This window comes from Azolla caroliniana, unplaced genomic scaffold (genome assembly GCF_043228905.1).
Source record: "Azolla caroliniana isolate FFs.n. ecotype wild unplaced genomic scaffold, voAzoCaro1.0.p SCAF_198, whole genome shotgun sequence".
Classification (NCBI taxonomy): domain Eukaryota; kingdom Viridiplantae; phylum Streptophyta; class Polypodiopsida; order Salviniales; family Salviniaceae; genus Azolla; species Azolla caroliniana.
In genome coordinates this window covers 21546-36084 of record NW_028230633.1, presented here as the reverse complement: position 1 = coordinate 36084, position 14539 = coordinate 21546, and the positions used below count along the sequence as shown (strand labels likewise).

The 14539-nt window shown below is 37.4% G+C and overlaps 1 protein-coding gene across 4 annotated transcripts; it reads left to right on the top strand.

The window, feature by feature from the left end:
* The first annotated feature begins 4454 nt into the window (after positions 1-4454).
* On the top strand, positions 4455-9221 carry LOC147848859 (hydroxyproline O-galactosyltransferase GALT3-like). Of its 4 annotated transcripts, none has more exons than XM_087338026.1 (7): positions 4455-5703; positions 6293-6522; positions 6754-7032; positions 7473-7601; positions 7702-7881; positions 8447-8554; positions 8629-9221. In XM_087338026.1, the coding sequence occupies exons 1-7, from the start codon at positions 4692-4694 to the stop codon at positions 8839-8841; spliced, it is 2151 nt and encodes a 716-aa protein (XP_087194152.1). In that variant the 5' UTR covers positions 4455-4691; the 3' UTR covers positions 8842-9221. The 4 variants fall into 4 exon arrangements, with proteins under 4 accessions (XP_087194152.1, XP_087194151.1, XP_087194153.1 ...); XM_087338025.1 differs by having other exon boundaries at positions 6290-6522; XM_087338027.1 differs by having other exon boundaries at positions 6290-6522; positions 8433-8554; positions 8629-8768.
* The last annotated feature ends 5318 nt before the right edge of the window (positions 9222-14539 follow it).

The following is a 14539-nucleotide window of genomic DNA, read 5'->3' as shown; positions in this document are numbered from 1 at the left end:
TTCTGTTTTATATTGCCATCCTAGTTGTCCTCAGATTTCATAGCTTTTACTGTCTACTCTTATTGGTTAAGCCTTTGCTTGAGCCACCTTTGTTTAGGATGTATAGTCAAGCTCTTTCTGTTTTTTATCTTGCCATCCTAGTTGTCCTCAGACTTCATAGACCTGTAACATTCAGCCCTTCGTTCCAAGTTCCTCTTAGCAAGTTACACATTTATTTGACATATTTAAATCTAATAGTATCCCTATGATGCAATCTATTGAGACTACTACATGTCAAATTGGTTGAAGAGATCTAGGAAAACTACAAGTTGCTATACTATTCAAAGGCTTGAGCTGCAGCCTAGTGTATTAGATAAGGGCTAGAACCTTGCTTGAAAAAACATGGTAGTTGAGTTGTAACTAAATATGTGAATGAACTAAAGGACTTGTGGCAAGAACTTGACGATCATAGACATGACATGAAAATAGAATGTGAATGATGTGACCATCTTCAAGGAGCTTACAAAATATGATTAATTTAGGAATTTGATTTTAGTATTAGCAAGGAATTAGATTCGGTATGAATGTAGATATTGGTTAAGGAAGCATTACACTATTTAATGAAGTCATATAACCTAATGTTTGAGCCATAATCAATCAATGAGTCAACCATGACAAACAAAGATGGGAGGAACACAAGGAAAACTTATTTTGTAGATACTAAAAGAAGTCATGACACACGCGACACTATGGCAAAACATTAACATTCATTTCTTATGGGGACAATAAGTAGAAAACCTAGTGAATCCTATATAACACCTACGTAACAAAATGAAGAATAGTCACCCAAAACAAGAACCCAACCACGGGAACACAAACGGAATCCTACAAGGTACAAGTGCATTATGCATGGAGGTGAATTTCCCATTTCCATTAGATAGAGGTCTAATATGCACACCATATAACTCACAACCACCACCGATAGATATTCTCACACAATGATGGAGACATCCAACGTTCCAAACATTTTACATACAAGTGGGTAATGTCAACTTTCAAGTATTTATCCAATTGCTTGAGCGGGACATAACAAAATTGTTACTGAATAGAAAAGTAGAGAAAAGGATAGATAACATTATCTTGGAGATTTGAAATAAGCAACTAGTAGTTTTCATTTTTAGACAATGTTTTCTTGCACAAAACAGGACCAGTTCCAACACAAAAATAAAGAGAAAACAAGCTTAGATATTGTGAAAGGGTTCACTAGTTTTAACAACCCTAAATAAGGCATAGTATTTCCGATCTAAAATATTGGCCATAGGCCAAATGTATGTAAGAAACATGGCCATATTGTAATTTGTGGGGAGCTACCCTTTTATTTTTACCAAAAAAGAATATACTCCTTTAGTTAAAATATACACAAACTCGATCCCTTTCTCGGGTAGACCGAGCCAAGACTATCCTATCCTACAAAGAGATCTCGCTTATTTATCTTACACTTTCACATATGGCTCTAGCCATCCTTTCATGCACATCACCTACTTCACTATCCCACATGCCATGTCTTTCACGCCCCTCGATCATCTAATGGGAGGGGGGAACAACCATTTGGGTACTTCATACTTCCATAGTATATCCATTCCATTTGCTGCGGCCATTGGTGTAGTACACCATCGCTTTTGAAAATTCAGCCTCATTAGTTCTGCACATCATTAGTACCATCAATCCGCTCATACATGAGCTCTTAGTGTAGTTATTAGTGTGTGCCAGATTAGTGGGAGCTACCCTTTATTAGATAAGATTGACAAATGGCCAATGGGATTGAAATGTGAAAGGGATCCTTTAGTTTTTTTTCAACTTATATAAAAGGGTAAAAGCTCTTGTGCATATGATACCTCGGGTATTTCTTCCTAACTAATGGGTAGCATTTTTTTTTTGAAAAAAAGGGCAAAAGCTCTATTGTAAAAAATGGTGTTCTAGTGCCCCAACTTTGGGACTACCTTTTGGTACTCATTCTCTCTTTTGGATTCACTAAGTGTCATTTTCGACAATGTAGCTTTTCCATACTAGTTAATAGAGAGATACATGTTTATTTATTTACTATCTATTTATTTGGGAAGCCTCATTTGTTTCTTATGTAGTAAATATATATCAATTAAGACATCCATATTATTTAGTTTGCGTAGTGATTAGTTGTACAACTAAATTGTGTAACTAATTGTAGTTTGATTCAATAAACTTTGAGGATTCCATAATTGTGTGAAGTGGAGAGGTATGCGCTTTCGTGTGTTGAAGAATGATGTGACTTTGACATTAGGCAATGAAGTCCTCCAATCCCACAACTAGCCACAGTGATGAAGAACACTCCTCAGGACTTGGTAGTGAACATTAAAACTACAATACTCCAAGGTTTAAGTAGTGTTGCCCCCTACGGGGAAATGTGCTTTAAATATATATTTTGATCCTCTAGTGTTCCACATAACATACATAGATGTATTCGTGTGTTTGTAAATTGTATCCCCAACTATTCAAGTTCTTATTAGATGCATAATTGATTATAAGTTTGTATAGATATTCTAAACAAGGGTAATTAGATGCATAATTTGTTGATATTGGTTCCTTTTTTTCTACAAGGTTCCTCAAGGTTATCCAAGCATATATCGGAAGTTTTGAAAACAAGCATAGTGTTTTAAATTGTGATTATCTTTAGGTAATCCTCCTCCACTGAGTTTTTAAACCATGCTTTGTAAAAAACAGATTCTCATTGTTTGGGAATCTAGCTTTCATAAAATGAAGACACAGGACAGGGTAAGCAAGCAACTTTAAGGCAAGGTTCTAAATATGAGGCCTTGACATGAGTGTTTAGTTAAATAATAATCAATCCATCGATATCATCTGTAGAGATTGTCAAGGCTAAGATGTCGATGACATTACCACACATCAATCTCTACTTTGGTATGAACTTTAACTAAGCGTTCACATTAATTTATTATTTTAATGGTGATCAATGTGAGATTGAAAGTGAAACCACCTTTGCTCCACCACAAAAGTTCTTCCCCTTATCAAAAGACAAACTTCATTTCATTTGTTGTATATCATGAACGTCGCAAATTTTCCCACTTTCCTGCATATGGTTTCAAGACCTATGTGTTTAAATCCAAATTACATGTTATATTTGTGTATCAACCTATTCGTGCTTTCATGAATCCTAAGAGTTCAACATTATTTTTTGGAGAAGAAGAAGAAGAAGAGTTCAACATTACATTAAAGTTCTTTCTCATGAGATCATAAATCAATGGTCAAGCCACAAGGATGTTGATGTATGGCTCTTTACATCTCCTTTTTATATGATAGTCTAGTGTTAATGGTCTGGCTACTTGGTTTCAATATACATACCAGATTCCTTTCACTAAACAATGTTGAATTGGCGTGTGTCATGAGAGATTTGTTGTGGACTTACATACACAATTCAATGTGTTTTGTTTGCTACTCTTGAACTCTCATCCTATCTCTCATGTCTCTGTGTGTGTGAAATCAATAAATACTATATATATATATATCTATATCTGGGCATGCAAATGCCTAATAATAGCATAAAGTCTAGTAATAGCATAACTTTAGTTGGTAAGAGATTCCATAGACCATTTCCAAGCAAGACTCAATGACTTGATTGACTGAATGAATTGAACTGATACCCCCCCCTCCCCCTTCCCCCTTATCTCTATCTCTCTCTTTTTGAGGTGCCATGAAAATTCTACCCTTATGGCTTGGTCATCTGGCTTTCTTGTCAGATGTGTGAAAAAACAGAGGGATGCTCTGAAAGTGAAAGCTGAAATGAACCAACCCCTTTCTTTCTTTCTTTCTTTGTAAAGAAATTATCCAAATAATGTATATTGCCCACACACATGTATATATATATATATATATATATGTATATATGTATATATGTATATGATATATCTCTATATAGATAGGTAGATTATATATATATGGACATTGGAAACTAAAAGCCATAGCTTTGTGTCAGATTATACGCACATTCACATAGGTATAGATGCATATGCATATGCCTATACATTACCAAATTGCAGCTAAAAGCCATAGCTTTGTGCCAGATTATACAGACACACCCACACATGTCACACACCTTACCAGATTGAAGCTGCAGACCATAAAGTTTGTGCTAGATCACACACCTACAAATTGCTAATATGTATGTATGTATGTATGTATGTATATGTATGTGTAATGCATGCATGCATACAGTAACATTCCCAGTGCAAATTTCAGTCAAAGCAGTGATTGAATCCCCCTTTTTCTTCAATACAAAGCAGAGGCCCTGGTTAGATTTTGACTGAATCTTAAAAGGGAAAGGAAGGTGGGGTGGGATGGGATGCATATAGATAGTATAACTTTAAGAAGCCATTATTTGCAAGCTTCACAAATTCTGTCTCCAATACCATAATAATTCCTGCACCAAACCCTAAAAAAGCCTCACAAATTCTGTCTCCAATACCATAATAATTCCTACACCAAACCCTAAAAAAGCCTCACAAATTCTGTCTCCAATACCATAATAATTCCTACACCAAACCCTAAAAAAGCCTCACAAATTCTGTCTCCAATACCATAATAATTCCTACACCAAACCCTAAAAAAGCCTCGCAAATTCTGTCTCCAATTCCATAATAATTCCTGCACCAAACCCTAAAATGAAATGGAAGGGATGGTTTGATTGCTTCCCAGTGTTTCAGATGAAGAAATGGCTTGGTGTTCTCCTCATACTGTTCGTGTTCACAGTTGTTATCTCCTTCAATCTCTTCCAAGGCCCCCTCTCATCATATCACACCACTTTGCTTGAAGCTCATGGCTCCATGCCCTTGAATCTCTTCTTCTTCCCCAGGAGCTCACAAATTGATCTTATGCTGCCATATCCACATGCAGAGAGTTATCTCAGAGACAGAGCTGCAGCGGCTTCTGAAGCAACCAGGTGGATCCATTTGGTTCGCTCAGAGATGATGGTGAGGCAAGGATTACCATCATCAACAAACACATCGCCATCTTCATCACCATCATTATCACCATCGCCACGAGACAACGAAGAAGAAGAAGAAGAAGAAAGGTCCAGTTCTGCCCTCTCTCTGTGGAAGTATATGGCGCCTGTTCTCTCTCGCCCTGATTGCTTTCCCAAAGCAAAGCAAGCCATGAAAGAGGCCGAAAAGTACTGGCTAGAGTTCATGGAAGAGCAGAGGCAGCAGCGAGGGAAGAAGAAAAAGGGCCATGGACACTCCGCCGATGATAACGATGCAAGAAAGGCAATGGAGATGAAGAAGTGCCCTTCCTCTGTATGCTCAATGCTCAATCAGAGTGGCACAAGAAGCCATGGGAGGATGGAAGATCTACAGATACCATGTGGATTGGTAGTGGATTCTTCCATCACAATTGTGGCCATTGCAGGGGGAGATGGTGGTTTTGCGATTGATCTTCTGGGAGATGGTGGAGACATGGATCATCATCATCATCATCAAGAAGAAGAAGAAGCTCCCATCATTCTGCACTTCAATGTGACATTGCAGGGACACCATAGCCACCACCATCATGGCCCCATGATCATCCAGAACACATGGACAAGTGATCATGGTTGGGGAGCAGATGAACAAAGATGTCCACCACCATCATCATCATCACCATCACCACATCAACCCTCTACTAATCTGAGGAAAGGTAAAGCATCATACCACAATAAGAAGTTTCAAACACACACTACACACACATGTCCACCATCACCATCACCATCACCATCACCATCACCATCACCATCACCATCACCATCACCATCACCATCATCCCTCAACTAATCTGAGAAAAGGTAAGCATCATACCACAAGAAGAAGCTTCAAACACACAAACACACGCTACACATACATTACACACATATGTCCACCATCACCATCACCATCACCATCACCACATCACCCCTCTACTAATCTGAGCATACATACACACACACACACACACACACACACACACACACACACACACACACACACACACACACACACATGCCCACATATGTATCACAAGAAGTTATCTTCACACACATGCCCACATATGTATCACAAGAAGTTATCTTGAGATTTTTCGCACCGTGCAAATATATGTCTGATCTTAGTATCACAATTTTTCCGGCCCCATTTGCACCCGATCGATCATCCAAAGCGCACACACGCACACATGCCATCTCTTTTAGGTTTTAGCCGTGTTGTTCTAAGTTTTTTTCCGTTGTTTCTCCTTTGGGTCTTTCATGCAGCAGTGGATGATATGGAACCTTGTAATGGTAAGATTGTCGGGCTCGCGCAGGAAGTTGGGGACAATGTTGTGACGAGAGCCGGGACACGCAAATTGCCGAGTAGAAGTAGTAATACAAAGGAGCGGTTCCCGTTCGTAGAGGGCTCGCCTTTTGCCGCAACTTTGTGGGTGGGATGGGAAGGATTCCACATGACCATCAATGGGAAACATATCACTTCCTATGCATACAGGCAGGTATACTCTGAGGAACTCTCTTTTGTAGTTAAATCTACCCACATACATCCCTAAGTAAGTTTCCGAAGATTTACCAACGTGCCCTTCTCCTAGTGGAACAAATGAATGCATGCATGCCATTCAAGTTCAAGTCGGGACGATTGAATGAGGATGCTTAAACTTTCTTGATATCCACTAACATACCCCATAGCCCTCCCTTAGAGTTCTCATTATTGTTTCTCTTGGGTTCAGAACTTGAAACCATCGTTGGTTACGAGAGTGAGATTGAAAGGAAGTGTAACACCAACCTCGATCTTGTCCACTGGCCTTCCGACTTCGGAGGACATCTCTCAAGTTGGCTTAGAGCTACTCAAAGCACCTAGGTTGCCCCACAAGAAAATGAATGAGCTCTTCATTGGTGTGTTTTCGACTGCCAATAATTTCGATAGGCGGATGGCGGTTCGACGATCGTGGATGCAATATGAAGTTGTACGCTCTGGGAAGGTCACCGTGCGTTTTTTTGTTGGGCAGGTACCAACGTTTTTGTTCTAGTTAACAGGAATTGGCAATGGCTCGACTCAAGCCTAAACCGAACCGTCAAACCGTTTAAAAATGGTTTGGTGGTTCGGTTTGGTTCGGGTTAGGCTTGAGCTCGGTTTGGGATTGCTCAAACCGGTTACCAAGCTGGTTATGGCTTAATTGGCTTAGCCAAACCGGTTAATCTAAACCGGTTTAGGAACCGGTTCGGTTCAGGTTTGGAAACCCCCAAACTGGTTTAGGCTTAACTAGTTTGGTTTGGACAAGGCAAAACAGGTTAAGCCAAAACCGAACCGTTGCCGATTCGTACTAGTTAACACACCTGTAAAGTTTAGTCTTGACACACCGTGTCTTTAGTTTTCTAATCTTAGTTCTAGAGAGAGATGGAGAGACATTTGTTGATTGAATGGGATATTTTTAACTAATCTTTGTAGCACTCGAACAAACAAGTAAACGATGAGATTTGGAGAGAAGCATTGAGATATGGGGACATTCAACTCATGCCATTTGTTGACTACTACGAATTGATTACACTTAAGACCATTGCCATATGCATTTTTGGGGTACGATTCCTAGTGTCATTTCCATGATGAAGAATTCTCCGTTATGAGTAAGTGTTTTTTTTTTCATTGACCCATTTCTTCAAACACACTTGTGTTTCAGGTTGAGAAAATGCGTCCAAATTATATTATGAAAACCGACGATGACACCTTTGTGAGAGTTGATGAAGTGCTTAGAGGTTTGAGAAACACAAGAAAGAGCAAAGGGCTTCTATATGGTTCAATAGAATACAACAACCAACCACGCCGAGACCCTACAGATAAATGGTATATAAGTACAGATGTAAGAAAAGCCGCCATCTTCATTCATGTGAATTTTAAGAGTCTATTAGATTTTCGAGTTGAACACATTTACATGATTTAATTCTAAATGTTGATAGAATGCTTATAGAGTAACTAGAGAAGGAATTTGCTAATCGAGGACATATATGATATACCTTTTATTCATCTCTAGGGGGGATAAGAATGTGAAAAAGGGATAAGATAACAACTAGATAGGGGAGTTAATGAGTGAAAGTTTACGTTGATCATAGGGTAAAAACCGGAAACATTTCCTTAAAAATTTATTTCAATTTGCACATGTATGTATGCATACACATGTTTGGATTTACAATGATTTTAGGGTATCCATTAGAAACACTCCATTCAATGTTCTCTCGATAATTAGTTCATTCATAATCCCCAAACATTGTAACTCTTCAAGGTCAAACCATCAAGACTACTTACCATGATTCCTCGTGTTCTTTGAAACATCATTATTCATCACTACACAAAGGTGTAAAAGAATATAAAGAGATCAAATTTACATTAGAGGTTTACATTTTGTAACTATAGTGTTATTGCTACAGGAATGGCCCAACCCTTCTTACCCGCCATGGGCTATGGGTCCAGGATATATTATTTCGGCAGATATAGCTCGATTTGTTGTAGACTCTCATTATAGACAGAGACTAAAGGTACCTAAACTTCAAATTCTATCCTTTGAAGAGAAATCCAACGTTCCTTTTATTTAACTTTGTATTTTATGTAGTTATTCAAGCTAGAGGATGTCTCAATGGGAATTTGGATTCAAGCATACAAGAAGCAAAATAATGAAGTATATTATGTAAGTGATAAAAAGTTCAACAACTTAGGATGTAGTGAAGGTTATATTACAGCGCACTATCAAAAGCCCAAACAAATGGCTTGCTTATGGAACAAACTTCAAGAACAATTAGGGCCTATTTGTTGCAATGAGAGATGATGTGAGTATGGGAAACAATAATGGAATCTATCCATTGCATGGAGCATACCCAAGAAATGAAATGGTAATGCTACAACCATTGCACGAGTCCTAACCAATAGATTACCTATGTTCGAAGGTCGTTGAGAGAAGATACAATGACTTAGGAGTATATCACAATTGTTTGAGGTTAATGTGGATGCATATCTATGAAGATGTGACATGTATATATAGACACACATAATGCAACATGAAATCTATAACCACATTTGTCCTGAAACTTCACTTGAAGTGCAAACATCTACCTATACTTTTTACGGAAGACATGGAATAAAATACAAATATGTACAGAAAATTTAAGGTTGAATGCATATAGGCAGTTTCAAAAGTTTAGTTTTACTTTTGGGGGGGGCAGGTGGCGGGGGGTCGAGAGAGAGAGAGAGAGATAGAAATATATATTAACGTCTTCTAAGACCAACTAATTCCCCACAATTAGTTGGTGTTCACTACATATCTTTTTATATTCATGGGCATCTCTAGAGAATGTTTGTGTGATGAAAAGCTTGAGAGATTGAATTGGGTCACAAATTGAGTTTTTATGGTAGTGTTCATTTGGTTTTGTCTCTATCCATACTTTGTTGTTGAGGAAGAGCATCGATTATTATTATTATTATTATTTTTTATTTTTTTTAAAAATGTCCTGTCATTAGTATAGTCATTTTACAAGATTCAAAGTTCTATGTAATTGGGGGGGGGGGGAACAACCATTTCGGAGGTTGATAATGCCAATAAGGAGTACCACAGTTGGCTGTCATGAATGGAGAAGGTTTCCATATAGTGATAAACTCATGCCGTTGAGCAATCTTAGCATCAGAGTCACCAATAATACCATCCCATTGTCCCTTCAAAGTATGCACTATGTCTAACCAAATATTTGAGACCAATTCGGCCGGTGGTGTTTTCAGTTGTTGGAAAATAAGAGAGCACCTAGTCTTCCAAATATGATATATAGTGGTACTACTCAATATCTCCCATACTGGTTGGACTTCCTTTCGTATTCCTGTAAACTATAGTGACAACAATGGTACTTTATGTACTCTTCCAAAATTAGTGCAAAATCCATGGTCCATTGATTCGTTATCATAATGAAATACATCACGGACAAGAGATGTCCAAACCACCATACCCCAAGTGAAAACCAACGGGGAGAAATAATTAGCAAAAATTCTAAGGAGACGTTGCCATATCAATTGAGACTCAATACATTCCCATAAGCAATGTTTTTGAGTTTCCATTTGTAAACGACATCGTGCGCAAGTAGACTCTACTCCCATCCTATGCAGCCATCTGCCAACTGGCAAGGCTCGATGTACAAGCAACCACTGTACATGCAATATTTGGTGTGGCTGTTTTCTAGCCCATAACACTACCCAAAAATTTGCCAGGAATTGGGGAGTAATACCTTGTTGATTCCAAAATTGAAAAGCAGCCGGTGTCACATCTCGTATATCTGAAAGCACATGTCTTCCTAACTGTACAGAATATTGGAAAAAATTAAATTTGTTACCCGTAAAAGGGTCTGTCCACTGATAATCCATTGGGTCCCATTCTAATTTGAAAACCGGTATTTTAGCCAACACGGCATCGATTATTATTTGTTCGTAGGGTTCTTTTGATTGTTTAATTTTTTGACATTATGATTCTTCTATGTAAACGAAATGATGAAAAAGTGAACGACATTTTACGTCAACCTAACACGTGTTGTGGTGTTATTAAAAGATTTTTTACAATTAAAGTGAGCATATGTAAAAAAAAATCTTTCTTGACTTTTAACTTTTCTCGCAAGAAGCATTCAAACAACACTATGTATCCACTCATATGTACTCATGTAGCACATAAAAATTTGAATATTCTTCAATGACCAAAACCATCTGAACACCGTTTCTATCATACTACCAAGAAGTCTTCATTACAAGTTAGATCTGTTATATTGGAGATCAATGTACTATGTTTATTTCTTGCATATGTAATCATTTACACCACGGCTCCTTGCCTTTCAAATCCAACCATTTAGCGCGTTTATTTTCCACCTACAAATTTCCTTTCCAAGAATATGTCAACAAATTTCCTTTCCAAGGATTATTTTTCCACCGAGATATTTGATTGACACTATTTGCATTACATTTTTTGACATGGATATGTCACCAAAAAAATGCATGTAATTTGCTCCTTTAACTAGGATATGTCATGTTCAAAATGTTGTAATAATTTAAAATTTGTAGCATTCATGCATGCATTATAGTTACATGGGTAAAATCCATCAGCAATTTTGTAGGTAGAATTTAGAACCACTTTAGTATAATCATTTCAAAGTTATCAATACATCGTTTTTTGTAGTTATTTCAAAGAGATAATATTACTTCTTCTTTCTATTAAACCCATTGCATTAGACTTGAATGACCATTGACAACCATAAGCTTGTAAAGCATGACATTTATAACTACATCATCACATATGAACATCCTTCATTTTAATTCCCAGCACATTATTACTACCGTATTTATTTTAAATAAGCATACTATATCTTGTATCCACATACTTTTTCAAATGTGTAAATGTTTCATACCTTTGTATCAAGTTCTCCACTCTCATAAAGTCCTTTTTCCATGAACACATAAAGCATACAAGCATTTATAATATTTCATGAGCATTTAAACTTGCATGGAGTGTTTTGAGAATTTGACATCTATATTCTCAAGTGTTTCGGCATTCCTTGAGATAAAAAGTATGCATGACCAAATTTACTTTTAACACTTTCTTGTGTAGACATCGTACATACCAAATGATAATAGTTAGTTGTGACAATGTCATTATATTCAACATGAGTATAAAAGGATTGAGCCATTGGATACATGGAAAATAAAATGAAGTGATGAGGCAAAAGAGATATGTATAGTATGCAAAGTGCTTAGGCTTGGTTATAGCACAATTCACTACAAAGAGGGATGTGTCTCATGTCTTGAGCCAACAAATACATATAAAACTTTTCTCTACTTGCATGGTATCCTCCCACTTGAACTAATCACAACTACTTCTTAGGCTGCTCATGTCTTAGGGTCTTCATGAAGAGAGAAGCATAGTTCTCCTATAATGGAGAATATTCTAATATGACCTTTCATATGAGGGGCACTGAATCTCAATATGTCTAGTTTGCCTATATGACATATTACTTGTGTTTGCAAAACAACTTTGGTTGTCACATCTACCTGTGTTGCTCACCTTCTCATTAGAAATGAGTTTTTGTATGAGGTGATATTGAATTCCAATATGTTTAATCAGCCCATACAACATATAATCTATGATAGGAATGCGACTTTGGGTGTTGGTTTTCCATCAATCAACATCTAGATTTTTACCAAAAACTTTCTTAACTATACTACTTCATGGCATGCAGGGCATGGCAAATTATACTCGATTTTCATCGAAGATAATGAACATTCAACTGCTTCTTGGTATTTCATGAAAATATTTGAAACCCAAGAGTCAAACATAGTCTATAAGTTGGCCTCTTGTTCTTTGGATCCCTCCTAGTTGGAATCACAACACTCGAATTACTTTGTCCTTTGGTCATGAAGGATGTCATATTTGATTATACCCTTTATGTATCTAAGAGTATGCATCCTAGCTTGCCAATGTCCCTTCTTTGGATTTGTTGTGAATTTTGCCAACACTCTTACCACATTGGTTACGTTTGGACTCATGTTGTAGAAATATAGGATCTCGTCCTCTCCTAGCCTTCAACTAGGGATTGATATTTTTCTAATCTATCCAACCTTCATCTCCTAATCTTCAACAACTTTAAGTTGATCTCCATTAGTGTGGAAGTTGACTTACAGTCCTCCGTCTTGAACACTTTGAGAAGTGTGTATCTCTAGGTGTTTACTCTGAGCACATCTATACTTGATCAAGATTTGTACTCCCTAGTTGAGGTCGTTGATCATGCACAACTATCCACATTGTTGTTGGAAAGACAGGCAAAAGAAGTTGTAAACTCATAGTTAGTTCAAGTGAATTGCTTCAAAGCTCATAACAAGATTAAATAACTAAGAAAACAATCACTCAACTATGACGGTCTCTAACCAGTGATTTGCTACTTAAAGAAAATTTAAATCCAAGTAGGAGTTAGAAAACCTCTTTTTATTAATCACAAACCTTTTTTTATTAATCACTTAATCCTTGATACAAGAATAAGACAAAAGGTGAAGAGAAGATTCTATGTTGCAAAGAAAAACACAAAAGTAAATTTTATACTCCCATCAACAGTTATATCAAACTTAGCTTATAATACCCTTCAACAACATGTGTGGTGTCCCTAGGTTGCCCCAACTAGGACACAGTCCCAATCTGAGTTGGAACCCACCAATGGGGCCAACCCTAGTCCCAAAGAAGGCACCATCTTGGGTTGGACAACCTAGTTCCAAGGGGACCACCCAACTTCTAGTCCCAACAACCATATTTGGCCTATATAACGACGATCCACTCCTTCGTAACCATTCCCATTATTTTCATTCTCTCCTATTCTTTCATTCTCATCATCCTAGTTTTAAGGAGTGTGCAACCATTTTGCTATCTCTCTTATTTGTTGGTTTTGGCGAGTTGTCCCTACTTAGTCCCGACTTGTTACAATCAACAACGGTTCGGTATGGCTCGGTTTGAGAGGGTCCAAACCGAACCGTTAAATTTTTTTGAAACCTAAACCAAACCAAACCATTAAACCGTAAAAACCGCAGTTTTGTGGTTCGGTTTTGGTTTTCAACATAGGTCAAAATTTTAATTTTTTAAAATTTATAATATTTCATTTTTAAATTTTTTTAAGATGTTCCTAAAATGTGAGAATAAGGTCTAAAAATGAAAATATTATTTAAAAACAATTTAAATTTTTTTTTACAATTTAAAATAAAAATAAAAATAAAAAAACCGTTAAACCGTTTAAACCGCGGTTTTTTACTGTTGAAACCGAACCGAACCGTTGTCGTGAAGATTCATAGCCATAGTGAGAAAACCGGGCCTATATCGGCGGGTTGTGGCGTGAGCACTCACCCATGTATAACTGTGTAAGATAATGGGGTGCCTTTATGGCGCCGAATAGGAGTCAAGTTGGGACAGAGAATGCCATGTAATAAGGGACATGTCTCAAAGGGACGTCTCCAATGTGTTCGATGGGGTGAGGAGTGTCGTCACTAGTTTCGACGACCCCCTGTCAGGGATAGTACTAGAGGCAGGGAGAATTAGTACTAAAGATAGAGGGGAAGAATGAGGATTAGTACTAAGAAGGGAAAAAGTGTGTGAGAGTCACGAGAGGGGGAGAGAAGGAGCGAGGGAGGGGGAGAGAGAGTAGAGAGAGTGAATGATGACAACAAGAAGTATATTATATGAAGAAGGATACAAGAACAGCTAGGAGGCTTAAGACTGGCGTTGAACCGAATTGGTTCTGAATAATGCCATGTGCCTCTATTTATAGTATTGTTAGTAGTATTCCTGAAGTTTCTAGAATGTTCTAGAGTAATCTGGAATATACATGAATTTGCTATAGTGAAATAATAAATGAAAATAGTATTTTTCGTATTACAATGCATAGTTTAATGGTAAGGGTTTAACCCATGTAACATAAGGACATAGGTCCAAATCCTTTTGGAGCCATGCCATGCCATATCATGAC

Excerpts from the sequence above, each read along its gene's own strand:
- LOC147848859 (XM_087338025.1), top strand. The coding sequence starts at position 4,692 with ATGAAATGGAAGGGATGGTTTGATTGCTTCCCAGTGTTTCAGATGAAG. Across the intron at positions 7,602-7,701 it reads TTGCCATATGCATTTTTGGG|GTTGAGAAAATGCGTCCAAA; the intron begins GTACGATTCCTA and ends CTTGTGTTTCAG. Across the intron at positions 7,882-8,446 it reads AATGGTATATAAGTACAGAT|GAATGGCCCAACCCTTCTTA; the intron begins GTAAGAAAAGCC and ends TTATTGCTACAG.